At 39.3% G+C, this 27,005-nt stretch overlaps 2 protein-coding genes and 1 long non-coding RNA gene across 16 annotated transcripts; 2 read left to right on the top strand and 1 right to left on the bottom strand.

The window, feature by feature from the left end:
• On the bottom strand, nucleotides 1-17,561 carry si:ch211-194k22.8. Of its 6 annotated transcripts, none has more exons than XM_087276529.1 (7): nucleotides 7,784-8,157; nucleotides 7,564-7,659; nucleotides 4,763-4,800; nucleotides 4,564-4,669; nucleotides 4,225-4,481; nucleotides 745-931; nucleotides 1-653 (listed from the first exon to the last, which is right to left on the bottom strand). In XM_087276529.1, the coding sequence occupies exons 4-7, from the start codon at nucleotides 4,622-4,624 to the stop codon at nucleotides 472-474; spliced, it is 687 nt and encodes a 228-aa protein (XP_087132655.1). In that variant the 5' UTR covers nucleotides 4,625-4,669; nucleotides 4,763-4,800; nucleotides 7,564-7,659; nucleotides 7,784-8,157; the 3' UTR covers nucleotides 1-471. The 6 variants fall into 6 exon arrangements, with proteins under 6 accessions (XP_087132655.1, XP_087132653.1, XP_087132657.1 ...); XM_087276527.1 differs by having other exon boundaries at nucleotides 4,763-4,828; XM_087276531.1 differs by having other exon boundaries at nucleotides 7,564-7,695.
• Nucleotides 7,914-11,434, top strand: LOC141376819 (uncharacterized). Its single transcript, XR_015504275.1, has 3 exons — nucleotides 7,914-8,664; nucleotides 9,228-9,290; nucleotides 9,972-11,434. It is a non-coding gene; the product is annotated as an uncharacterized LOC141376819 (long non-coding RNA).
• Nucleotides 14,616-26,257, top strand: nfe2l1b (nfe2 like bZIP transcription factor 1b). Of its 9 annotated transcripts, XM_087275136.1 has the most exons (7): nucleotides 14,616-14,925; nucleotides 15,005-15,298; nucleotides 15,604-16,434; nucleotides 19,930-20,157; nucleotides 20,324-20,413; nucleotides 20,501-20,659; nucleotides 22,274-26,257. In XM_087275136.1, the coding sequence occupies exons 3-7, from the start codon at nucleotides 15,883-15,885 to the stop codon at nucleotides 23,636-23,638; spliced, it is 2,394 nt and encodes a 797-aa protein (XP_087131262.1). In that variant the 5' UTR covers nucleotides 14,616-14,925; nucleotides 15,005-15,298; nucleotides 15,604-15,882; the 3' UTR covers nucleotides 23,639-26,257. The 9 variants fall into 9 exon arrangements, with proteins under 9 accessions (XP_087131262.1, XP_087131261.1, XP_087131264.1 ...); XM_087275135.1 differs by having other exon boundaries at nucleotides 14,616-15,298; XM_087275138.1 differs by having other exon boundaries at nucleotides 14,616-15,298; nucleotides 19,963-20,157.
• The last annotated feature ends 748 nt before the right edge of the window (nucleotides 26,258-27,005 follow it).

A 27,005-nucleotide genomic window follows, 5' to 3' on the forward strand; every position in this document is an offset into this window, starting at 1 on the left:
TGTGTTTTCAGCATTTAATAACCAAAAACTACAAACATAAAGCTGCTGTCGTATAGACCAAAGAACATCTTCAAATAAGAAATACATTGAAAATACAATGGTCACGCTCTAGAATTCTCCTCGCACACTTTTACGTCCTACATCTGTTAAATACAAAGTGTTTTTAAAAAACAAAACAAAAAAACAGACGTTCACATCAGAGACACATTAATATCTAAACAACTCGATATCTAAGCGTCGAATGTGCTCGTTGCAGCCAGAGGCCAACTTATCTGGAATTGCTCATTTGCATTTTCACATCAGTGTCGCCACAACCGTCAGCGCCCCAACGACTCACTGTGGCTTTCTTTGAAGAGTATTGTCAATGCACATCAATTTCATTAGAGTCCAGGACTTTTTTAATGGCCGAGTAACATCGAATAAGGCTATTTTAATGGAGAACACATACATGATATCCACTAACCGTACATATTAATTGCGGTCAGTCATATCTAAGTGAGACCTGGGGCTTGGTAGATTGAGATCTCTAGAATCGTATTGGCCCGAGAGCGATGGTTTCTTCCTTAACCTCTTGGCTTCGTTTTGTAGTTTCTGTCGGATGTAGCCCTTGATCTCGGCATCAGTTTTGCCAGGGAAGAAATACTGAACTGTTCCTGTATGGGAGTTATTTCAGGACATTAGTGATTATAGATTGTAAGTGTTAGTATTATATGAACGTTCAACTGTGATTGAAAAGAATCATACTCAGGATTGCCTGGACCTCTTCGGTGGGGAGGGCAGGTTTGGGTTGGCCCCTTTTATTGTACACCACGCCAGATATGGAGTGGGAAGCAAGGCATTCTCTCTCGTAAAGTCCACGGAGCAGGTCGTTGGTCAGTTTTTGGGCAGTGGTTCCTGTGTTACACCTCTCCAGAAGTTCGGGAGTAATAAACTGTGGGAGATTTAAAACAAACAAAAATATATTGTAACATACACGTATACATAATAAAGCATAGCCCTAAACGATAACACATAATATAATACTTAATAACCACAAGTTTAAATACTATTATGCATAAATAATAACACAGGAGCAGTAAATGATTCAAAATTTATTGTTTCTCCCCATTTATTTTCTCTGTTTGGAGAGGTCGCGTGGCTCTGGCGAGGATGGCTGGTTGATTGATTCACTCTGACAACCCGCATACAAAAAATGTATAATACCCTTGTTAACTTTACCAACTCTGATCGTAATTGACAATCTGAGTATGCTCAAACATCTTGCTTTAAAACAGTGTGACATTTTTACTAGAGATCGTAGAACAGGTGCGGAAAAACAGAAATCTCAGGCCGATCTTGACCTGGCTGTCATGGTGGATACATCAGACAAGTTAGCGGAATTAAAACATTGATAACTGAGCTTGGAAATAAACTGGACGGTATTGAAAAACCATTAAAGTATTATGATCTGTTAAGACTTTAGAAAACAACCTGACAGAAATTAAAAATGCAGTAACGGGCAATGAAAAAAAAATGCGATGTGGAGGAGCTTATGGCAGCGGGAAGCCAACTGGATAAAGCCAACACTTTCACCACTTCAGCATCTAAATGCCTGAATGTCCTGGAAGCAATGGTGAAAGATTTAGAAAAATCGCAGCAGAATCCTCCACTCTTCTGTCATCATGGGGGTGCAGAAGGCTTAAAACCGCTCATGGACTTCAAGTTTCAGGATAAGGAACTAGTATTTCGCTCAAGACGCAGAGATATTTCGAGTTTTGTTCAATTGTTATATTTATTTATTCATTCATTTTCTTTTCGGCTTAGTCTTTTTATTAATCAGGGGTCACCACAGCGGAATAAACCGCCAATTTATTCCGAATGTTTTACGCATCAGATGCCCTTCCAGCTGTAACCCATCACTGGGAAACACCCATACACCCACTTACAGATACACTACAGACATTTTAGCTTACCCAATTCACCTGTACCGCATGTCTTTGGACTTGTGGAGTAAAACCGGAGCACCCGGAGGAAACCCACGCAAACATGAGCAGAACATGCAAACTCCACAGAGAAATGCCAACTGACCCAGCCGAGGCTCGAACCAGTGACCTTTTTGCTGTGAGCTACCCACTGCGCCACAGCACTGCCAAACCAAGAGCTTACGGCACCTGGTATTCCAAGGCGATTTTTCAATCCAAGTACTAACCATGCCCAACCCCTCTTAGTTTCTGAGATTGGGTTCGCTCAGGGTGGAATGACCATAAGCTCAATTGTTAGAAAAAAAATGTTTTCTGGGTTTTCACCTATAATAATGGATAGAACAGTGGAGTGGAGACAAGAGTGCAAAGGGAGAGGAAAGGATAGGCAAAGGACCTCAAGCCGAGAACTGAATGCAGGTTACAGTGAGGACCTCAGTGTTGCGTGTCGACGCACTTAACCATTAGACTATTAGCAACGATAATGTTTAAATTTTATTTGATTAATTTCCATCATTTCAGTTACCCTTTACTATAATTTAATTTTCTTTTGCTCTAAATACCCTAGCATAATGAAAACACATTTAATGAACTTCATAAATAATGAGAAGTACATTTTTCTTCTTAAAATGGACCTCTTATGCCCCTTTATAAAAGGTGTAAAATAAGACTCTAATATCCCTAGAGCAGGGGTGTCCAAACTTGGAGGGCCAGTGTCCTGCTGAATTTAGCTCCAACACACCTGCCAGAAAGTTTCTAGTATATCTAGTAAAGCTTGATTAGCTGGTTCACGTGTGTTTGATAAAAAGCCTCATTCACACTAAAAGCGGCCGTTCATTTCAAGGAAGAGTGATCGATTTCCGGTGACCTACGTCTACGCAAGCGACCGTTGGCCACCAGGTGGGCATATCTAGCAACAAGACAGTTAAAAACCCTTTAACTTTCTTGAAAGTTTCTTGCGACTTTCTTGAGTGAAAGCCGATAGGAACACCAGTAGAGCTCACGTGATCCCTCTCAGCTCAGCTATATACCTACACTCACTGCGTTTGAAGCAGGTCGCCACCCAGAGTGACAGGCAGCTCCAAAGTGGCTGTAAAGGCTGATTTATACTTCTGCGTCAAACGCCGGCGTATGCTACGGCGCTGACGCACAGCCCTTCGCCGTGGCCGTCGCCGTCACTGACGTGCACCTATCAAAAAATGTAACTACATGTCACAACGACGCGTAGCGTAAGCTCTGTGATTGGTCGGCTTGGTAGCGCTGACGAGTCTGGGCGGGACCGAGAGCCGCGCGAATGGCGCGAGCGATTGTTTACAAGTGTGAAGTCCCGTGAAGGAGCCCCGGATGGAAAGTTTTGTTTTGTGTTTACCTCACAGTTAAAGTTGTTGCACGTCCGCCGGTTCAGACCGACAGAGACAGCGCGCAGAAGTATAAATGCACAGCTACACGCGTTGCATGCGCCGTGGGTTACGCCGGTCACTTGACGCAGAAGTATAAATCAGGCTTTTGTCTGAATGTGGCATAAGGCTGGAGCTACACTCTCCAGGACACCGGCCTTCCAGGACTGAATTTAGACACCCCTGCCATAGAGTGTGTGTATTTGAATTTTTAGATCAAAATACTCAACAAATAATGTTTTAGAGCTCTTTGAAAGTGCCCCCTTTAGGCTTTAAACCAAATTGTGACATTTTGGAGATCGTCAATTTAAATCCAAATGAGATTTTGTAAAGAGGGCAGAGTTAAAATGTCTATGCTTCAGCATTGCCATAGATTCAAAACAGCTGCTTCTCACTCAAGGCTGATTATGCTAATAAGGTAGAGATTGTCACTAGTGGGCAGGGCGTTCCCCCTCCAATGACATGTATAAAGGGAGAATGTCAAACAAAGTGTTTCTGTAGACTGTTTTGATAAAGTCTGATTATAACAAATAGAATTGATTCATTTTTACCATTAGAGACTGCCACACAACCGTTTAAACACCTTCTGAAAGTTATTTTTTCATAATAGACCCCCTTTAATGTTCCCATTTAAATTTATCTTATAAACACGTAAGGTATAAACGAATCTAGGTCATTAAAAAGTTACCCGACTAAATGTAATTAATATATTGATTTACACAGGTAAATAAGGATGGACTCTAATTGGCCGAATGTTTAAATTGTTTATCAACTAGAAACTGTTATTCTTTTCAATTCTGTACTGCTTTTTAAAATCCTATTACAATTATCATACTTAATATAAACAGGCCAAAACTCTTATAGTCTACCTCTGTGTAGAGTCCATCTCTGTGTGCATTCTGAGTGGCCTCATGAGGTTTCTGTGGTCCAGGACCCTGATTCAGCCATTGCCCATTGACAACAGCTGGAAGAGACCCTACATCTGCTATCACAGCCTCTGGCTCGCCAGGTGCTTGTGTTGTGCCTTGAGAAACAGGGGTCCCAGGAGAGATCCCGTTGTTCCCATTTGACCACACCTGGGTCTTCTCAATCAGCGTCTCCAAGTTTCTTGCTAGCTTTCCACATGCTGTAGGAAGAAGTGGAATGTGAAGATTGGATTCGTGCAGTTCAATACAACAAAACAAGTAACAAAAACAAACAATATTAACCTGTAAGGCACCTAAGTTGTTCCTTCATGTCTTCCATTTCTCTCTGCATACATAAGACCATCGCAATAAGCTCCTTCTTGGAATAGGACTGTAAATAATGAGCCTCCTGCCATCAAAGAAAAACGCACAACCTCATGTCTATCCACTATTTCAAGAAGCAAATGTCTTAAATACCCATTACAAGTCACTTTCATCATACCTCTGTCTCAGAAGTAGGAGGACTGTCAGTGTAGAGGTCTGCGGAAGAACAATCCAGCTCATTAACCTGTCATGACAAGAAAGAGTCCTAATATTTTGTACAAAGCCAGTTGTAATTGATAGGTTTTACAGCTTATTTTGGTTCTTAATTCTGACGGCATTTTAAAGCATGTAACAGGTCTTGAAAGTCAAAGTGTTGATGTTGTCTCTCACTTTTTAACCACTGGGATTGATGTTAACAATCTTTTTTTGTTGGGGGGAAAAACACATGAAATGCCTAATTACTACAATTTTTTAGAAAAGCAGCCGTGCAGTTATGTTTTAAAGTGCTAAAAGGCCGGGACACACCAAGCCAATGCCAAAAAACTAGCACCAACGAAAGCCAACTGTTTTGTCGCCATGCGTCAGCCGCATTTAGTTTTGTCGGGACCAAAAAGATGCACAAGAACACACCAAACAGACGACAGCCAACTGAACCAAAAGAGGATGTGTCTGCATACTCGCAGGTGGTGGTAATCGATTTCCTTGTTCCACGTAGGGAAACTGGAAAATGTGACACACACAAAGCAGCGTTTCATACCATTATCACAGATCTCAAATATGTCTGATAATCTAATATTCCATATCATTTGCAAATACCTGAGAAATGTAGTAAAAATAAGTCAGCTACTTTGTGTTTCCTCTTGACTTTTGCTTGGTTTCGTCACTTCAGTTTTATTTATTGCGCTCTGATTCGTTACTGAATAACCAATCAAAGTGATGGCCAATGCCTATTCTACATGCTGAACTGGGCCAACTTGATCCAAAGTTAACCTGACGTAAGGCGACGTGTGGAACACACCAAACAAACTACTTAGTCACTTGTTAATGTACCACACAATCATGTTGCACTACTTGTCCTCTTCAACCTTAATTACCTCATTTGGACAGTTTATTGCACAATATTGTTCTATCTTAGTTAAAGGTACTCGTTTAGCCTTCTGTTATGTGTAGAGTTAAGTATTTACAGTAAATGTACAGTTCGATTACCACTCCAGTATGTTGTGTATAGGAATAAAATAGCTCTTATGTTCAGTGTTTTGTTCATATTTATGATTTTTTTATTCATCTACTGTGAGAGGTGATGTTTCATCCACTCTATGTCCACAAATGTAGCGGAATATCAATAAAGCTAAACTTGAACTGACCAGACAGACAGCCCAACAGACAACTATTAGCTTGATGTGGCTCAGTCTTTAAAGAGATAGGGCCTTGTTCACCAAAAAAAAAAAAGTATTAATTTTCTGTTAATTAATCTCAGGCCATTTAAAATTTTTATCTTTAGGATATACAAGGATAAAATTATGGTCCTTGTTTTTCTAACTTCTGGTACAAAAAAAATCAATAAATTGTGTATATATATAATAATACCAATGCTTCCTGTAGCTAAATAATGGGTCTATGCAAGAAATCTAACATTATTTACCAAATTATTATCTTTGATTCACACTCTCTGCAAACAGAACTGAGCACATTCACATCAGTGTTAACCACAAGCATCCTGTTGCATAATGACGTATATGGGGGAGCAAACTCACACTTGAGTTGGTATTTTGATATAGATAACAATGTTCAGAATAAGCACAAGTACCTACAATTTTGATTGACAACACATGCTTCCTCCCTCTCTGTTGTTTACAAACACAGCCAGCTCATACAGAATACGGGGTTTGTCTCCACTCAAACATTATTATACAACCAGAAGCTTGTTCTCCTAAATGTTGTTAGGATGCTTAGGGCTGTTTGCCAACGCTTTGTATTAAAGGTAATAATGATGTTCATCATGTTAAGTTTTTTTTCCACTGATTGGTCATTTTTCTTTATAAGACCTCATCTGAAGCCATTTCTGATAGATTGGTTTTGCCTGTATATGTTTCCTTTTACTCTTAAAGATTCTATAGCCATGGGCCTGTATTTCATTAATCACCAAATGCCATGATTTTAGATAAAAAAAGGTTCTACTCAAGAAAAAAAATTAACATCTTCTTAATGGAAAGGTTAACATTGTTATTCATACATTGTTTTTACCATCCAAAGTAGTTTCCACTGAAATATCAAAATCTGTTACTACAATAACACTGTCGACCTACCTGTTGAAATAAAGAGTACAAATGAATGCAGCTTAGCCTATATCCAAGCCTGACTACTCGAAAAAGCACTCAAGCCCCAGCAAAGGCATAGAAGTTTAGAAGAAAAATCATCTTATTCTGGTAGGCTGCTGCCAAAAAGCAATGCTTTTAAACTTGAAAACAAATGATGATGTTTTGCATACTGGTGTTTTCCATTGAGGAAAGTACCATGGTGCACTTTTATAACGTCAAATTAATTTGAAAAGAAGAAATGCTTTCAAACTTTCTGAAGTTTCACATTTCAAAACTTTCAATTCGCTGGTGAGCTTGTACTCGGTCGGAAATGTGCGGGGGATTGATGTGTGCAGAACGCCTGATGAGGTTTAGATCAAATGGTGTATTGTACCATGCTTTACCCCATTGTTCTCTATTTGCGGCCAGGCATGGCCGCCTGCCCTGCCTCACACCACTGCTGCAGGATAGAAAAGCGTTGAGACAACCGCTTTACAATGCGAAAAGTGCAGTAGAAAACCAACAACTGTACATTTCGAAAGAAATCGTTTAATTAAATGATATAAATAAGCGACGCGGAACAATTGTAAAGATCAAAACAGAAAGGTTTTGCAGTCCGTCTGCGCATCCAAAGCGCATCAAAAACATCGATCAAACAGTGATAACGAAGAAAAGCCCAAACCTTCACGTCCAACTTCTGAAGCCCGGCTTCGGATGAGATATTTTCTTCTGCTTTCTCTTTGGAGAGATACATTTTCCTTCTTTTCTGTGCACCGTTCTGTTTGACAGTCGGGTTGACATGATACAAATTATTCTTTTGGGATCAAACATATGCCATTAACAGTTACAAACAAACAATGAGACATTAAACACCCAAAACACATTTCCATCGATCATCTTACACTGTAGCAGTCCGGTTTTTGTTCCTCTTCTTCGTCCTCTTCATTTTCGTAGTCAAGAATTCGCTGCGCTTTTGTTTTCCTTCTCATTTCTCTCCCATTATTTTATTTGCGAGCGAGAAAAAGAGGCTCCACTCTGCATAATGCAGTTGCGCTGAATTAGACTAAACACTATTCCTCTTCCTGAGATTTACAAGCTACACGTCTACTAAAGATACCGACAACTATGTTGCCCGCGATTATTCTACTTCAGCTCAAATACTTGAGAGGATCCATGGAAGGACAGCACTTTACCGAGAAATGACAGGGAACACATTTGAGGCTAACGCACCGTAGCGTAACGTGGCACGAGCTTGAGTCCCGTCTACATTCAATCTAACGGCAGATCCTCACAACAGGAAATCCCTTGCAAAAAAATTTACCATGGTAACCCGAGTTTCCGCTAATATACCATAGTTACTGTGGTAACAACTCGTAATAAATCAATATAGATTATCTTTTAAACAGTTCAAGAAGCTCATTTTCATATTGAATTTATTCAAATCTTTATTTATTTTTAATCGCACTGGTGCCAAATAGCCACAAGTTACCACAATGTAATTGTAGTAACAGCAACTGCATTAATTATAGTAACGCAGACTGCTTCAGCGGAAACTATAGTTACTATGGTAAATATTTACAAGTGACACTCTTAAACTCAAGCTTCTGTTCGACGTGTAAAACGATGCGAACGAGCTCAAAAACAAAGGAGTATTTCCAATGAAAGCCGTATTTACATGTTTACCGAGTATTAATCTGTCATTTGAGCAAGTTAGATTCGTCATGCATTTTTAATAATGGTTTCCTGAGGCGTCAGCAAATAATGTGTAAGAGAAATAAATAAGGTAAGGAGCAATTTTTTTGGTTTCAGCACACCAAATGAGTATAAGATTTTCCCAAAAAAATAGTTACTATAAATATGTTTAAATTCATTACAGCCAATATTTTAAGAAATTGCCCTGCTGAAAAAAATGCTTAAACCAGCCTAGGCTTGCATAAAGGGGTTTTGGTCATTTCCAGGCTGGTTTTTGGTCTTAGCTGGTCAGGCTGGGAGATGACCAGCTAAAATCAGCCATGTACAACTTGAACCAGGCTGCTTAAGCTTGTTTTAAATTGTCTTTTTTTTTTTTTTTTTTTTTTTTGACAGGCCAGCTAAGACCAGGCTGAAAATGGCTGGAAACCAGCCTGGACATGGCCTAAACACCTCTAAAACACAGGCTGGTTCACTAGCTAAAGCCAGCCAACTAGCCTAGGCTGGTTTAAACTGTTTTTTTCAGCAGGGTGAATGGCTTGTCATGGTTACATGATCAATTATTGTGGAAATTGACTACTCCCTTTCTTTACTCTCATCGGTATCATTGTTAGTTATTACATCAAATCAAAGTAAACCCTGCATGTCTGTGTTAAGCTGAATTCAGGACAGGAAGCAGAGAGCTGGGTATTCTGGCCAGACAATATGGTGTTTTTTAAGGTATGGTTTTCACGTTTGTTACGCCAAACACTTAAGGGCCACTTTATTGGACAAATAAGCTCCTTACAGTAAATAATCAGCTGATGAAATGGCATGTTGACATCAAGACAATCTGCTCAAATTCAAACTGAGAAAGAAAGAAAAGAAAAGAAAAAAGGTTAATAAAGTCTGAAAGTCTTGTTGTGTTAAGGATGAAAACATCCTCTTCTTTTGCATAAATGCATTCAACCTCAGTCTTTATCAAAACTACTAAATTGTTTAGAAATTCAGGATTTTAACTGATTTTCAGGATTTTAACACACAAAATGACGTATTTTCAATATGGAAAGTAATTGTAAACTGGATTTTTTTTACCTTTTATCACAGTCTTGGACATGTGAAACAACATTGCCTTTGAGGGACTGTTTTTTATTAATTTAAATTTTTTTTACCTAATTTACTGTTGGTGGCAGTTTTTTCATTATTTAAAACTTAAGACTTAAAATTTAAGACTTATTACAGTCCTGCATTTTTAATATACAATACACTTTTCCATTCAATTAGTGATTTTACTGTAATTTCCAAACATAAGAAACCAAGATTCTCATAGGAATTATACAATGTGTTTTAAAGAAGAACGTTAGCATACATTGATTGATATGGGTATGGAAAAAACAGTAACGCTATTTATGTCAACTGCAGTCACATAGGCTGATTTCCAAGGATGGTGTTTCCTAGAACAAAGACATTCATTGAAATGTTATTGGACTGATCCAGTGATAATCAAAGGGGAGCTTCACAACTTGAATGGCAGCAAATGTTTACTGCCTCCCAATGACATTTCCAACATGTTTCTTCAGTAATCAATTGCTATACTTTCTGCTTTTCTGCACTATGTTTCTGAACAACAGTTTCTTTTTATTATAAGGCAGAGTTCATAATTTGAGAGTTCAGACATACTTACATATTCACTTTGACTGGCAAGAAAAACTGCAGTGACGCAGTGCTCTAATATGGCTATTATTCTTAATTTTTCACATTTATAGCGTGCCGAGTTCTTTCAGGACAAGAAAAACTTTAGTTATGTAAGGCTAAAGCTTTTTAGTTTAGCGTTTATATAATCATTTACTATTCCATATTCACCATCTAGATTCTATTTCCTGATTTGATGGAAATTAAATGAAACCATATTTGTTGAAAATCTACAGATTCTGTTTGCTACACAACCGTATGAAAATGAAAAGCTGAAGGACTTTTGACAAATGCTAAATCAATGTTGTAAAACTTAAGCGTATTTTACCTTTATTTACCAGATTTTAACAGGTTTTAAGAAAGAATGACGGAATGTTATCAGTGGATAGTTACAGTATTGAACTCAATGCACAAGTGACCTCTGGCCTGTCAAACACGTTTATTGAGCGCCATCTAGTGGCGGTAAGTCACAAAATTTTCAGGAAGTTTGTCATGGCATACGTTTTTAATAAATAATAATCATGACAACAAACAGTTCGACAATAATAATAGTCAGATATTTGTTTTGAGCGACACCTTAGCATATGATGATTCCTGAAGCACCATGTAATGGCTGCTAAAAATTCAGCCTAAATCACAGGAATATGTTACGTTACACAGTATATTCACACAGCAATCTTAAACTGAAATAATATATAAAATGTGTACACATGAAAAAGTTTTTATTTTAAAATAACAACTTAATATTTACTTTGAACAATAACACCAGTTTTTAGAGTTTTTTGTTTAAATTCCTATTTGTATTAGTTTAGTTGTATTTGTTTACAGAAAATAAAATTGTGTTTTTTGTATTTTCACAGAACATCTGTAGAAATGTTTACATTTACAACAAAAAAAATTGTAGATATTATTTTATTTTATTTTGTAGCCAAACTTAGATCAAACTAATTTCAAAGATAAAAATTGAGTAGATATTTTCAATTTGCTTTTCAGACTTCAAACATACAAATGGACTAATGCATGAACATGAAAGTCAGTGTTAAAATAATAACTTTTACAGTCGCATCATTGAACTAGCTCTACTACAGGTTCATTTTCCGTTACAGTCTTCTTTCTGTCTGCAGTACATTTTCTGTCAGTATGTTCACCTGGTTGCTGTATTTATTAAGTGGAATAAAATTGGCATATGTCACAAACCACAATTGCCATTTCCTTTCATATGAACATATTCAGGTTTATGTGCAGTAACTTAATCATTGGTCATTTACATGCAGATTTGCTACACACATAACTGTATATGTTGTGCAATATGACTTCACTTGTTGTTCATAGCTATATTGTACTAAAGAACTACTGTGTCAAGGTGCGAATTATAGGTGGTTTGTGGTTTGACCCCCTAATTAACGCTTGATCCCCCCTGAAGGACTTAAAAACAAAATGTTATGTAATGTGTATTTATTGTGTATGGCCATACATCCAAAGCACTTCACAGTTATGAGGGGGGTCTCCTCACACCACCACCAATGTGCAGAATCCACTTGGATGATGCGACGGACAACAGCGCCAGTGCACTCACCACACACCAGCTATTGGGGGAGTGGAGAGACAGTGATAGAGCCTATTCAGTGGATGGGGATGATTGGGAGGCCATGATCATATGGGCCGATTGCGGGTTACACCCCTGCTCTTTACGAGAAGTGCCATGGAATTTTTAATGACCACAGAGATTCAGAACCTCAGTTTCACGTCGCATCCAAAAGACAGCGCCCACTGACAGTGTAGTGTCCCCTTCACTTTACTGGGGCATTAGGACCACAGACCACAGGTCGAGCGCCCCCTGCTGGCCTCTCTAACACCAATTCCAACAGCAACCTAGTTTTCCCATGTGGTCTCCCATCCAGGTACTGACCAGGCTCAGCCCTGCTTAGCTTCAGTGAGTAACCGGTCTTGGGCTGCAGGTTGATATGGCTGTGGCATAACACAAGAAGTGTATTTCTTACTTACTTTAATGGTAGGAAATAGCTTTCTCTGATCTCTGATCTCTATCTTAAATATTAATAATTAAAAATGTATAATATAAATAAACATTTAACCCACTTTATAATTGTTTATTTCATTGTGAATGCATAATTGCACCAATCAAAGCTGATAAAAGTATCACTCAACAGTCTGAAACTGGCAGATATAGTGCACCGACAAATATTTTAAGTATTCACATAACACTTTTCTTGTAAAATTGGTGTTTACATCTGCATGTAGTGTTAAAAAAGAACAATTAAACAAATAATTTGCATAGTTTGACCTTCAGTAACCTCTAAAATACTCACTAAATATCCCTGAAAACACTGATAATGTATACATTTTATTAATAAATAAGATGTAATTTAAATACATTCATAAATTTGTTTCACTGAAGCATGCATTACCAAACTACCAAAAAATTTACCCCTCTTGCTCATCAATATGAGTCGCACACTGTTTGTTTTCCAGCACCATTAATCTTAATTTCGTTATATACAGAAAATTTATATTATTTTAATATACTAGAGTAAAGGCTTTCAATTCAAGTTCATATAAAAATTCATATAAAATGCTTGACAGCTAGTCTATTTGATGCATTACTTTTTTAAGCGATGTTTAATAGTTGTCAACTAAGACAACCCCACCCCATCCAGAGACTGAGGTACTCAGGGATAGTCTTATCCACCCCAGCAGCCTTGCACTACCTCTACCGCATCATGTGGAGGTCGGGAACAGTGCTGTGCACCCAACTACAGTGGGACTACACTTCTCAGCATCCAAGAGGATGCAAGGATACTGGAAAGTATAGAGCAATGTGGTTTTCATCTTGGCCGTGGAACACTGGACCAGCTCTCTAGGGTGCTCGAGGGTTTGTGAAAGTTCACCTGTCCATTTCACAGTTGCTTTGTTGACTTTATGGTGTACAAGACATTCTGTTAAGGGCTGTCTTGCCTCTATGACCAAAGCAGGAATTTGGTTTGCATTGTTCTGACGATCTGTACACCCTCAGAATGTGCTACTGGTTGCTCAGTCTGTCATGTTTAATCTATAAAAATAAAAACAGTATAGAGCATCTCATTGTACAGGGAAACGTGTTTCCTTACTGTGCACATGACAATAAACAAATTGAATTGAATCTTGTCAGCTTCAAATGTCTACCGCTTTAGATAAGGATGTAGAACACATATCTTGTCAGCTTCAAATGTCATATGAACTTTTTGTGTTTATTCGACAGGTAGTTTATTCTAATAAACATTTGAATTTGACAAGATGTGCTACCCCTGGATGATTTGGGGACCACAGGTTTTCATCTCTGCTATTTGAAGTTGATGCTGTCCTGTTGGCTCCATCAAACCTGGAAATTCAGCATGCACTGGGATGGTTTGTGACATTGCCAAAACCAGAGTGCTCAACTGAAAAAAAGTGGCCTGCCATCTCCTGCTTGGAAGAGAGTCTGTACCCCAGGTGGAGGAGTTCAAGTAACTTGGGATTATGTTCACAAGTTGTTGAAGGATGGAAAGTGAGATTGACAGGAGAATCAGTGCAGCAGCAACACTAATGCGGTTGATGTACTGGTCTGTTGTTGTGAAGGGACAGCTCGAAATATAGGCTACTCTTCAATCTATGTTTCTCTAACCTGGTCATAAGCTTTGGGTCATGAAAAAAGTACAAGACTGCACTACAAGTGAAATGAGTTTTCTTCGCATAGTGGCACAACCTTAAAGACAAGTTGAGGAGCTCTTGGGTGAGGTGAGCTGCTGCACTTCCACATCAAGAGATGCTAGTTGAGGTGGTTTGTCCCATCAGAGGGAGACCCAGGGGATGACCCTGGACATTGGAGGGACTGCGTTTCTGCTTGTCTGGAAACACCTTGGGATCCCCCTTGAAGTGCTGAAGAAAGTGTCTGGGAAGTCCGGGATTCCCTTCCCTGCTGTGACTGCTGCCCCCGCGACCTGGCCCTGGATAACCGGCAGACAATGACGTACATGACATGACTTTTAATTTAAAAAAAATAATACACGTATACTATGTGTATGCCATTACTTTTCCTAATGCTGCGTTTTAGGTAGGCTATAGTCAATAGTTTTGTGTTTTTGGTAAGGGTGCCACAATACATGTAAAACTAAAAACAATAGTAAAACAACAAATGACATAAGTTCTTAAATATAAATCTAATAAAAATCTTATAAATAAATCTAATTGTTTTAATTAAAATTGCATCTTATTATTTATGGGCTGTGAATACAACGGGGAATTCTGATGAATGATCTCATGCCGTATGTTCGCTAGAATATTCTACGCCTGCGCAGTGGCAGCGTGTTTCAGCGCCTCAGTTTCGGCCAAGTTGTCGGCAAGAGGAAATTCTGCAAGTCATGGTGGGCCATTCAAAGCGAGAGGGGAGTGACAACCATACAGATATCTGAGGGGATAAGTGCATGGTTAGCTGGAAGTGACTAATGACAGTGGTTGTGAATGCATATGGATGTATTCGGAGTCATTTGTCAGTAAACTCATTCTGAGTAAGTATGAAAAAACGACTATTTTGATGCTACGCTAGCTGGCTAAGTTAGCTATAGCTTTCGTATTTGCGAATGTGGGAGTGTGTGTTGGTGTGTCTGCAGCAAATGCACGTGACAACGTTGCTTGAGCTACAGGAATTGTTGTAAGTGGCTAGGTTTGACCGATAAACAGAAATGGGTATTTAATAAAAGTTGTTATTAGTAATTCAGTGTCCCCGGCAGAACCCGGTCAGGCCCCGCCTCATTATTGGCTGCAGCGCGGCGAGGAAAATGAGTGACAGCCATCTCAGCCAATCAGAGGCTGTTGCGCCACTTGTTGCTAACGGGCTGCTGGGCTCCGATAGCGGAAGTGTGAGAGGTCAATACTTCACAGCGCCTGGACAAATAAATTGTCTTTAGACGAGGTTTTAGAAGGATGTGGTGAAAATAGACAATAAACGACGGAGTTCAGTCACCGATCTGCTGTTATTGACGGCGAACATGCGGGATTCCTTTAAGGATATCACGTTTTTTGAGGTATACAGGGATGGGTGGATGGATGTGGGTGTGATTATGAGGTGGGTGTATTTAGTGGGAGGTCATAATGTATTAATGTTTTATAACATATAAAACAAAAATGGTCTGTGACATATAGATTGATATTACTCTGTTTTTGATATTATAATAAAACTTGATTTGTATAGCATGATAAGTCATGCTGCAAGTTGTAAACTTTAATGTTTCTTTCATTTATATCAATCTTTCATTGCAATCATAATCAGCTGTTATTCATGCCAATATAATGGCATTTTGACTATTGTTTCTCTTCTCTATGTTTGCAGGAAAAACTCATGCTTGCAGATATAACCTGGATATTATTTGGGGCGCAAAAGCGTTAATCAAAAACAAAAGTGGATTCAACTTTAGTAGTATTTAATTAAAAGCACATGACTGTGGAACAAAGCGAGCATCATTTTATGTTGTGTCTGCTTTTGATTTTTTATTATATACAAGGTTAAACGTAACCTAATTTGGTTTGACGTTTGTTTGCGTGATTTGTTTTTCTTTTTTTTGCTTTTTAGTTGCTTTTTGAGTTTTCTTTTTTGTTCCTTTGCAAAGAAATGCTTTACTTGAAAAAGTACTTCACAGAGGGTCTTATTCAGTTCACTATCCTCCTGAGTCTGATTGGGGTACGAGTGGACTTGGACACTTACTTAAACAATCAGCTCCCCCCGCTCCGTGAGATCATCCTGGGCCCCAGCTCGGCCTACACCCAGACGCAGTTCCACAATCTCCGCAACACCCTGGACGGCTATGGCATCCATCCTAAAAGTGTGGATCTGGACCATTTTTTTGCCACTCGTCGGCTATTGAACCAGGTGCGTTCGCTGGATCATCTGCGTGTGCCTAGCACGGAGCTGAGTGCCTGGCTGGTGCATCGTGACCCTGAGACTGTGGTTTCGGCAACCAGTCAGTCCGGCCCCAGCATTGCCCTGGACAATGGGGGCAGCCTGGAGGACGTGAACAACTCCGAAGCCTCGGCCATGAGAGGGGCTGGCGGTACTTCTGAGACCACTTACAGCCTCAGTGGAGAGGACAGTCTGGGAGCCGTGGCCCCTGAGGACAGTCAGGAGCAAGGGGAGAGAGAGAGCAGCGACGACCTCTCCAAAGAGGTACAGTAGCTGTGTGTTTTTAGCTTAGCCTGCTGTAATTAGATTGACGTTGGAACGTATTTGATTTCTTCAAAGGGAGAACAGCATTATGCTATTATCTCTCGATATTAGATTAAGGCCATTGAATAGTGGCTATTAAAAGCAATGTTTGTGAGCTGCTTGTATGTTTGAGTCCTTCAATAGTGGCTGGACAGGGTGTGGTCTCATTGATAGAGCTCTGAAAGCTAGATAGTTGTGCTAATCTTAAGGTTTTTAAGCTTGGAAATGGTAATAATTTTTTTGGCAAAATCACAGCTTTTTTTAATGACGTATGTATAGATTAGTTGTTGTATTTACTGATGATTTGCCTTTTAGATAGAGGATGTCTACTCATATGGTTGTCAGGATCTCACAGGATATGTAGTGTTTCATTTTGTTGAGAAAGAAGTTTTCTCTTTTTTTAGACCTTTTTGTAGACCTTTTGCGATTATTGATTAAACATCTTATTATAGTTATTTGATATAATCCCATTTATTTAAGATAACCACAATTACACTGCAGCTTAAAGTTCATATTGTGCCATCCAAATAGGCATGGGCTGGTTTAAGTTTCTGATGGGAAGATACCTTGGATAAGAATACCATGGTATCATGGTATTGTGATTACTGCTCTTAAATAAGTTCTTTTAAAATGTCTGGGTAAAAAAGGTCAATTGATTAATAAAAAATAAAAAAAAACATTGAACACTTTTTTTAAAGAAACATTTATAACATTTTGGAGCAGTAAATATGTCAGGCTAAATAGTTAAAATAAATGATTGACTTCTGACCACTTAATTAGTTTTAAAAACACAGATTGTTTTAAAACACACAAAAAAAACTTGTCCAACCTGTCCAAACTCATTCCTGGAGGGCCGGTGTCCTGTAGATTTTATCTCCAACTTGCCTCAACACACTTGCATGGATGTATCTAAAAAAGTCTGATTAAAAAAGTAGAGCTTGATTAGCTAGCCCGGGTGTGTCTGATTGGGGTTGGAACTAAACTTTACTGGAAGTTTGTGCACTCCTGCCTTGCATATTTTGGGAATCGTATAACACAGGGGTGGGCAAACTCGGTCCTGGAGGACCGGTGTCGTGCTCGGTTTAGCTACAACTCTAATCAATTACACCTGCTTATAGATTTCTAGTGATCTTGAAGACACTGATTAGCTTGTACAGGTGTGTTTGATTAGTGTTAATAGCTAAACTGTGCAGGACACCGGCCCTCCAGGATTGAGTTTGCCCACTCCTGCCCTGATATAACAGAACATTTTAGGGGTGTTAAAATCTTGACTTTTCCAAACCACAATAAACCTTTAAAACTTGTTATTGTCCCATGCCTACATCCAAATAAGGCACATCATATGAGAAGGGTATACTCATAGGTCAGAGCCAGCTCCAAGTATGTGGGATTGAGCTTTAAGTGGGCTGTGCAAACCTGGAGTTTTTATTTATTTAAAGGTGCAGTAGGTGATCTGCCAAAAAGCTAACCGCTTAGCATATTATTTTTGGACGGCGGGGAGGGACTGTGATTCTAAGCCACACCCCCTGAAATCGCAAGCGCGTGCACCGGGTCACAACAGCCGACAGACAACCCACTAGTTCATGTCATTCGCCAGTTAGTTAGTGCCAGCGCTGAGCAGGAATTACATTTATTACTTAGCCACACTTAACGTTACATGCTATTTCAGAGCTAATATTCAGAGTAGCATGGTAAACAGTATAGGAAGGCTATCGTTGTTCAAAAATGACCCAATGTGAATATAAAAGCAGCTTCAGCTCAATAAAGCAGGTTAAGCTATTTACTGGTGTTTTGTTGTTAAACTAAATATAAATCTACATTATAGATGCTGTCAAAGAACCTTATAAAACTGAAAATAATCACATCAATCTTTCACCGGGAGATTTAGTGGCTGAACAACACGTCTGTGCATATAAGTCATTCATAACAAAACACAATCTAACATAAAATAGTTTTAAAACAGAATTACCTGTCTAACAGTAATACTTCAGCCATGGTGTCGTCCTTCCTCCAGTGTGCTAAAGTAACTCCAGTATTGATTCAGTTTTTTAAAAATTTCAATTCAGCATTTGATTTCTCCCGGTCCGTCTCGTGACCGTGCGGCCGCTTTAAGAGCGAATTATACCCGCGCCTGGCTTTACAGTAATCGGTCCGAGCTCGGCTGTCCTCCGGCTCCGACTGGGCATCTGCGAGCGGAGTTTTATCCTTTACCCAGAATATAAAAATACATATAAACACATTTTGATCATTTACTGTAATCATTACTATTGGACTGTAAAGAGAGTTTCAACCAGCACAACAAAAAATGTTTCTGAATACAATCACCTACTGCACCTTTAATGTCTATTACATGACACTGAGTTCAATGTTGTGCTTTATGAATGTCTCTTCACCTACCCCAACCCTAAACCCAACCTCACAGCAACCTGATGTGTTTTATTAATACTGTATCTGCACCACCTAAACCCAACCTACTTGTGGTTTAAGTCCCTCTTACGCCTGGTTTATACTTCTGCGTCAAGTGATCGGCGTAACCCACGGCGCATGCAACGCGCTTAGCTGTGCATTTATACTTCTGCACGCGGTCTCTGTTGGTCTGCATTAACACTTCCAAAACGCTAGTTGGCAGTGAAGTGTTTATGTTCCTCTGTGTCGAGCTCCTTCGCTGCTGTTTTGTTTTTTCTGAACGCTTCCTGAATGTACAAGTGCCTCAAACTCGCTCATTTTGAGCCAGGAACCGGCGAACATGCAACAACTTTAACTATGAGGTCAACACAAAACAAAACTTTCCATCCGGAGCTCCTATATGGGACTCCACACTTGTAAACAATCGCTCCATTGGGCTCACGCGGCTCTCGGTCCCGCCCAGACTCGTCAGTGCTACCAAGCTGACCAATCACAGAGCTTGCGCTACGCGCCGTTGCGACGTGTAGTTACATTTTTTGAGAGGTGCACATCAGCGACGGCTATGCGTCAATGCGTAGGCTGCGCCGTAGCATACACTTGCGCTTGACGCAGAAGTATAAATCAACCTTTACTTGCAAGGTCACCCAACCTACTTGCGGTGTAATCCCTCCCACTTGGAGGGATTCTCCGGGCTGCAGCGATACCAACTTGTATCATATTGCAATTTACACACTACACAAAACTACACTAAACCTGTTACGTTACATATTAAAGTATATTATATTTTAAAATCTATAATAATATATGTTTTCACACCATAAAAGCATATCATTTGGGCCTTGATTTGTATATATGTATGTATACCGTATATATAGATAGAGTGAGGGAGAAAAGAAAAATACATTTGTAATGTATACATTTATACTAGGGACAATTCCAGAAATAATAGCTAATGTTTCTGCATCAAGTCCCTCATTGGATGTAATTATCTAATGATGTTTTGTAATCTTAGCCCTTTAATGATCCTCCCTCTGATGAATATATTTCTAGGACATTGACCTCATAGACATTCTTTGGAGACAGGATATTGACCTTGGTGCTGGCCGAGAAGTATTTAACTATAGCAGTCGGCAGAAGGACAGTGAGGCTGATAAACCTAATGAAGAGAACGAAGAGGCAGGTGGAAGAGAGGAAAGCTGGAGAAATGGACTTGATCTCCGAGCAGTGCATAGCCTAACTCATGTTGATGGAGAGACAGGAGAGAGCATACCTGAGGAGGTATGTGCTGTAATGTGATAGGCTTACAGGAAGGTGTGAGGAGCATAGCAAGGTTTTGGTTAAAATTGCTTTTAGATTGTTTTCCTAAAAGGCTGGTAAGCTGTAGACGCATATGAGTTCCTGTCAAGCCTGTAATTACATGGACTTTTCTTGTCTTATTTTCTAGCTTACCAGTCTCGGTGCTCAGACTTCATTATCCCTGCAGGAATGTCTGAGGCTTCTGGAGGCAACTTTTCCATTTGGAGAAGAGCCAGAGGTAGAGTTGATTAAATGTTGTTATGTGGCACATTAAAACAGTTTTTTTTATTATTATTTGATTGTCATTTTGCATTGTCTTTTATAGTTCCAGGCCACTGCTCCCACCTCACAGCTGAGAGCTACAACTGAAGAAACGCCTTCAACGTCACAAGGGATTCCTCTACAACCCACACTGTCGCAGACCGATACACCACTAGATCTGGAGCAGCAGTGGCAGGACATTATGTCCATAATGGAACTGCAGGTTTGTTCATTCTTTGCATTCTAGTGATGAATTTGAAGACTTTCTGAATTTATAGGTCAGGTTACAATGATTATAATGAGATTCTCAAGATATGAAGTTTAAGAATCAGTTTAAAAGTATACCTTTTTCACTTCATTGACTTATGGTATATCCTGTCAGTCAAACGTAATAGCACATTACACCGTAATTTTTTACGTTGGTCTTACTTCACATTACGGCTGGGTGTATCGAAATATATATCACTGCTTCAATATCTAAAATTTCTATTGTTAGTGATTTTGCTATATTATTTGGCCTATCACCTGAAGTGTACAGACAAAAAGCACCTTTCTTAGACAGCATGCAATCCTGATTTCAGTTCTTTTTTTGCAGCTTATTGCATTTGAATGTTCAATTACTCACAACATTTTCCCCTTTCACACATACAGACCTTTCCGGAAAATTACCGGCAATTTTCCGTAAAGGTTGTATGTGTGAACAGGCCTTTTTTGAAAATACCGGTAAATTCATTCTGGCTATTTTTTTTTCGGAAAGAGAAGTTGTAACATTATCGGTAATTTGCCGGAATGCTGCGCTGTGTGAATGCAGAAGGAAGATTGCCGGAAAGAGCGCGTCCACGTCTAGAACGTGCTGACAAGAGACGTCTACTTTAGCCAATCAGAACAGTCAGACGCATTCACGTGCACACAGTTTATGAGAATAAAAGCCTTTGAATATTTTTCCAACATTTAGCTGCTAGATGTTAGTCAGATAACGTTTCTATGTTCCTTCTTAATGCTAACTGTGTAAATAATTATCAATAAAATGTTTATGATAATCCGTTGTTTGTTTACCATCAAGCTTTGCGTGTGCCCGTGAGCGCCCATAGCGCCAGCACACACACACATATCATGAACATCTCGACATGCGAAAGTGTTTCTCTATGTTTTCATTGGAGTTGTACTCAATACTGATCCATCCGAAGAGTTTGTAATGTATTAAAAAGTTTACAAACACAAGCGCAGCCGTTTAGAGGTCATTTCTGGTTAATGATGTCAGAATTTACCGGCATTTTGCGATGGATGTGTGAATGCTCTTTTCCGGAAAAATTCCGTAACGTCCTCGCCTGTGTGAACAGCGCTTTTTTGAATATACCGGTAAAGTCGTTCCAGAAATTTTACGGATATTTACCGGTATCACTGTGTGAAAGGGGCTATTGACAAAACATCTATTGTGTGGTTCATGTACACAGACTTTAGTGAACATAAATAGTTAGGTGAAAACTGAATGCATCATTATACTGTATTTGTACCTTGTAGCTTGAAGTGACAGCAGCTCTCCTCTCTCACTGGTAAAGGTTTTTCAGATTATAATAAGCAGTGACTTTTTCATGATTTGTATGAAAGAGGTGTATTCAAGACATTGTTATCTGAAATGCAATTATGTATTTAATCTCGTATTGTATCTGCTTTTTATGTTGCCTCTTGTCCAGGTCGTCATTGTTAATGAGAACTGGTTCTCAATTGACTTACCTGGTTAAATTAAGGTTAATATTTCTAGTCAAATTAATATGTAGGACAGCAATTAAGTATCACACCATGAAACATTGTCTAACTTTCATTATGTCTTTTTTAGGACATGGAGGTGAACAATACGGCAGTAAATGCCACCATAAATAATGACCCCAATAACAACAATGCCAGCACTACAGAATCAGCAACAGTAGGAAATTTTGGGCTCCCACGATCCACTCTCATTAACCAGGATGTTAGTCTCCAGCAGGCATTACTTCCCAGCTGTGGCCAGGACTTTCCCACACTCTTTAACCCAGAGTTGGGCGGACAGCAGCCTACCTTAGTCAGGCTCTCTTCCAGCAACTCCTCCAACATCAATTCAACATTTGGAGCAACTAACTTGACAGGAATCTTTTTCCCACCACCTCTAAACAGTACAACCAACGTAACCACTACTCCGGTGCTGCCAGATCCATTCTCTAGCCTGCTGGAAGAGTCGATGCTTGATGAAATTAGCTTGCTAGACCTTGCGATGGAAGAGGGTTTCAGCCAAGCCCAGGCTTCTCAGCTCGAGGATGAGCTTGATTCAGACTCAGGTCTTTCTTTGGATTCCAGCCATAGTCCAGCATCTCCCAGCAACTCGGAGACGTCCTGCTCATCAGCTGCATCATCTTCATCCACCTCTGCTACATTTTCTGAAGAAGGAGCCGTGGGCTACAGCACCGATTCTGAAGCAGCCACAGCAGAAACGGAGGAAGGAGCCGTCGGAGGATACCAGCCAGAGTATAGCAAACTATGCCGCATGAGCTACCAAGACCCTTCTCAATTTCATGGCGTACCACAGTTGGAAAGCGTCAATCACAATCACACCTACAATCTACCGCTGGCATCGTCCTTCTCAGAGCGTTCTCAGCTGTCCACATCCAGCAGCAAGAAAGGCAGAGACAAGCAAATGCAGCAGACGAAACTCCAGCCCCCACAAGACTGCATTGACAGGCAGTCGAGCCGCGATGAGCGTAGGGCAAGGGCCATGGACATCCCATTCTCTAATGAAAAAATCATCAACCTCCCTGTTGAGGAGTTCAACGAGCTTCTTGCCAAGCACCATCTTAATGAGGACCAGCTTTCCCTCATACGGGACATCCGCCGCCGTGGAAAGAACAAGATGGCGGCACAGAACTGCCGTAAACGCAAGCTAGATACTATCCTGAACCTTGAGCAAGGAGTGCAAGACCTGCAACGTGAGAAGTCTCAACTACTGAAGGAGAAGATCGAGTACATGAAATGCATCAGACAGACAAAGCAGAAGGTTCAGAGTCTTTCCCAGGAATTGTTCGCACAACTGCGCAACGAAGAAGGCCGACCCTACTCGGCCAACGAGTACAGTCTACAGTTCGGGCCGGACGGCGTTGTCCTCATGCCTCGTAACATGAGCACAGAACAAAGCAACAAGCCTGACAAAAAGCAGAAGGACAAAAAGAAGTGAGGAGCTCGAACTGCTGCCCTTTTAGTTTTCGCAAAGGCACTTTCCATAAAAGTATTTTGAAAGGCGAAGGAAGCCTTTTTCTTTGAAGCGATTGTAGCGAGGAGAAGTAAATTGCATCATTGATTACTCTTCCTGCATTGGGTTTTCTTTGTTCCTTTTCGGTTCCAAAGTTTTCTCCTCAAAGCGGCATTAAAGCAGACGTGCTTTATGTATTAAAGACTTCTTACTGATTTATAGAAGGATGGCATACTTTCAGATGCTAACTGAAAGAACTGGAAAGATATGGGAAGTCAAGGAGGACGCCAAAAAAACGTTCTTAATTGAAAGAACTGTTTGGTAATGCTCCCAAAATTTCTAGTTGATGACAGTACATCATTAAGATGACGTTGAAAATGAGGATGCAAAAATTGTTACATTTTCAGCATTAACCCATGCTGTGTGTGTGTGAGTACATACCCTGGGATTTCATTGGTGGGTGAGAACGAACCACTGGTAGAGAAGGAGTCTACTGAATGCTAGAAGTGAAGCCAAAAGAAACCACAGGCATGCCAATACTAACCAAAGGTGTTGTGCAATTCTCTTGTCACCATACTCAATCATCTAGGTCATTCTGTGGATCTTAAGTCACAATTTCACTTGGAAAAAAAGAACTAAATCTGTTCGTTACTCTTACTGGACCGCAATTTCACCTCACCTGAAATTTCTCTGGAGGGTCAATACAATTTGCCAAGGAACTTGGGTGGTGCAAAAAAACGAGATTGAATTTAGCTTGAGCAAAAGCATTGGAAGTACAGACTGAGGATGGATACACACTGCATTATTAATAAATCAGCTTCAGTACCCTTTCAGCACTGTAAATCAACACTGTAGTAAGCTTTTTTCCCTCTTCTGCTGGGGAAAAGGGTCTCTCAGGCCCTGCTCCCAGCTTTTAATGTTACTCTCCCATTGTGCATAAACTTTTTAATAAGCCATCAGACATGGACTCCTGAGTGGCACCAGTGCAGTTTGAATAATGTGTCTTGGTATATAGGATTAACCGGAACAAACTGAGTCATTTGCTTTTGAAGTTGGAGTTTAGCCTTTGTTGCGGGTCTAAACTTGCCGTTGCACCTTGCGCCGATGGCTTTTTTCCGTTTTAAATGAAGGAACATTGCAAAATGTTTTGGTTGCGGTTGCAGGTGCTGTAAAAAACAATTAGAAAAAATGCTCACCGTATAAATATACAAATATTAAAAGACACAGGTTATATTCAGGGTGTGTTCACACTTGTAGTTTGGTTTGTTTAGCCGGGACCAAATTTGCTCCTGGTTGTAATAGCGTTCACACTGTCAATATTCAAAAGCCTGAATCTAAAGAAAAAAACTCAAAACTTCATTCAGTGCTGTAAGCAGGAGCTCGTGAAGAGTTTATAAAACATGGATAGGCATTTGCAACGTCAACATCACCAGGAATTTCTGTCGTACACAAAAAAAAAAGATCTGCCGGATTTTTGTCACTCGTGTTAAACTGGGCAACATCTATGAGAAAAGCAAGATATGCTTGAATATCCACGTTTTTTTGTCGTCACATCTTGTGATTTAATATCCTGTCTTTGGTTTATTGAGATTTTTATCCATGTTGATTTTTTTTGATGTTGATATTTCAGACAAACCATATGCCAGAGTTTGTATGGAGGTGGACTTATCTTTTAACTGGTCTCAGTCTATTTTTGTTCGGTTCGGACTGCAGTGTTCACTCTTACTCAAATTAACTATGCTAGCAGAGCAATTGCTCCAGAATTCAGAAACGAACCAAACAAGCTAAGTGTGAACACACCCTTAATTAAAAATTCTCATTATCTTGGTCAACGTCTTAGCTTTGTTGTGACGTGAACCAGATTATTTTTATTTTACTGAATACACTACTCTTCGAAAAAAGAAAAAAAAAGTACCTTCGTTGCTAATTGCGTGAAGCCACGAATGGTTTCCTGGCAAATTAAAGCAAGTTAGCTTGTGCCAATAACCAACTGGATCGTGCTTTACTGCAGCCTAAGGATATAGCTGACCTTATACACTGACATATCAATGAATGGGTAGAAAAAAAAACTGTAACGCTGAAGTGAATGTCTGATTTACATAATGTTAATCTTCATCCTCCTCTGTCGGTCTCTGTCGTTTCCATTTACACTCTTCATATAGTACCACGTGACGCATTCAGTGTCCAGTTTGGTGCGACATGAATAAATATGCAAGAAAAGGTCATTTTTATTTAAGAATTGTGTCTCCGAAATGGATAAAGAGACAATCTTTATGTTACTGGTTACAAATACTTAGCGTAGATGGGGTAGAGATAAAGAAAAAGACGAGTGATTCATTCACTTAGATGAACGTTCGAATCCCTGTTATAATGTCATAACTACTTGCCATGAAGCACTGTTGTTTTTTTTGTTCGTCTTGTTGGGTTTGTAAATATTTTTGTGTTCTGTACGTCTCTTGTCCTAACTGCTTGGTTTAGCCAGGCTACTTTGCACCTTCTTTGAATTTGCCTGTTCAGAGTATTCCTATATGATTTATGTTGAGAGATTTGCTGGCAATCTGGAATTGTTCTTTTATTAATTATAATAAACTTTTCTTTCATTTCCTTGCTTTTCTGTTATTTAAAAGAAAGTCTGAGGATTTTGTGATTATAAATGAATGGCTAAATAAAACCAATTCAAAATAAAAATGTTTGTATTTCATAGTAATGTACTCTTAATAGTTAATGTGAACTTTTTTTTTTCTTTTGATTGCTGGAGAAGAGAATGGAGAATGTTTATATTAGTTTCAGTGTGCAAGGTTAATTAGTAAACTTAAAGTCCCCATGAAATCAAAACTAACCGTATGATTTTGTTAGCTCACAATGCTAGTTTATCTGTGCATGTCATTAAGAAAAAAAATCTTTGTCCTTTTAATCTTTAAGTGGAATCTGAAAATGCACTTCTAGATTACGCATATTTTAAGAAATTGGGCATGGCTCACATATTTAAAGTCCACACGAGCCAGAAGCTGCGACAGTTTTTGTTTGTATTGTGAAAGTTCCTAGAGAAACTGAATAGATCTGAACTGAAAGATCAGGAAATTATTACAACCTAACAGACTCCTCCTGCTCACCATTGGTAACATTTTACAATAAGGTTGTATCAGTTAATGTTAGTTAAAATTACTAACATGAACAAACTATGAACAATACATTTACTACAGCATTTGTTCATGTTGATTCATTGTTTCATTGTTAGTTAATTAACTCACTGTGCATTAAATAATGTTAACAAACATGAATTTGGATGTTAAAATGCATTAGTTAATGTTGAATTATGATTAACAAATGCTGTTCAAGTATTGTTCATGTT

Source organism: Danio rerio, chromosome 12 (genome assembly GCF_052040795.2).
Source record: "Danio rerio strain M-AB ecotype USA chromosome 12, GRCz13ab, whole genome shotgun sequence".
NCBI lineage: Eukaryota > Metazoa > Chordata > Actinopteri > Cypriniformes > Danionidae > Danio > Danio rerio.

Excerpts from the sequence above, each read along its gene's own strand:
- si:ch211-194k22.8 (XM_087276526.1), bottom strand. The coding sequence starts at position 7,870 with ATGAGAAGGAAAACAAAAGCGCAGCGAATTCTTGACTACGAAAATGAA. Across the intron at positions 4,482-4,563 it reads ACAACTTAGGTGCCTTACAG|CATGTGGAAAGCTAGCAAGA; the intron begins GTTAATATTGTT and ends TTCTTCCTACAG. Across the intron at positions 932-4,224 it reads GAGATGGACTCTACACAGAG|TTTATTACTCCCGAACTTCT; the intron begins GTAGACTATAAG and ends AATCTCCCACAG.
- nfe2l1b (XM_087275135.1), top strand. The coding sequence starts at position 15,883 with ATGCTTTACTTGAAAAAGTACTTCACAGAGGGTCTTATTCAGTTCACT. Across the intron at positions 20,158-20,323 it reads GAGAGAGCATACCTGAGGAG|CTTACCAGTCTCGGTGCTCA; the intron begins GTATGTGCTGTA and ends CTTATTTTCTAG. Across the intron at positions 20,414-20,500 it reads CATTTGGAGAAGAGCCAGAG|TTCCAGGCCACTGCTCCCAC; the intron begins GTAGAGTTGATT and ends TGTCTTTTATAG.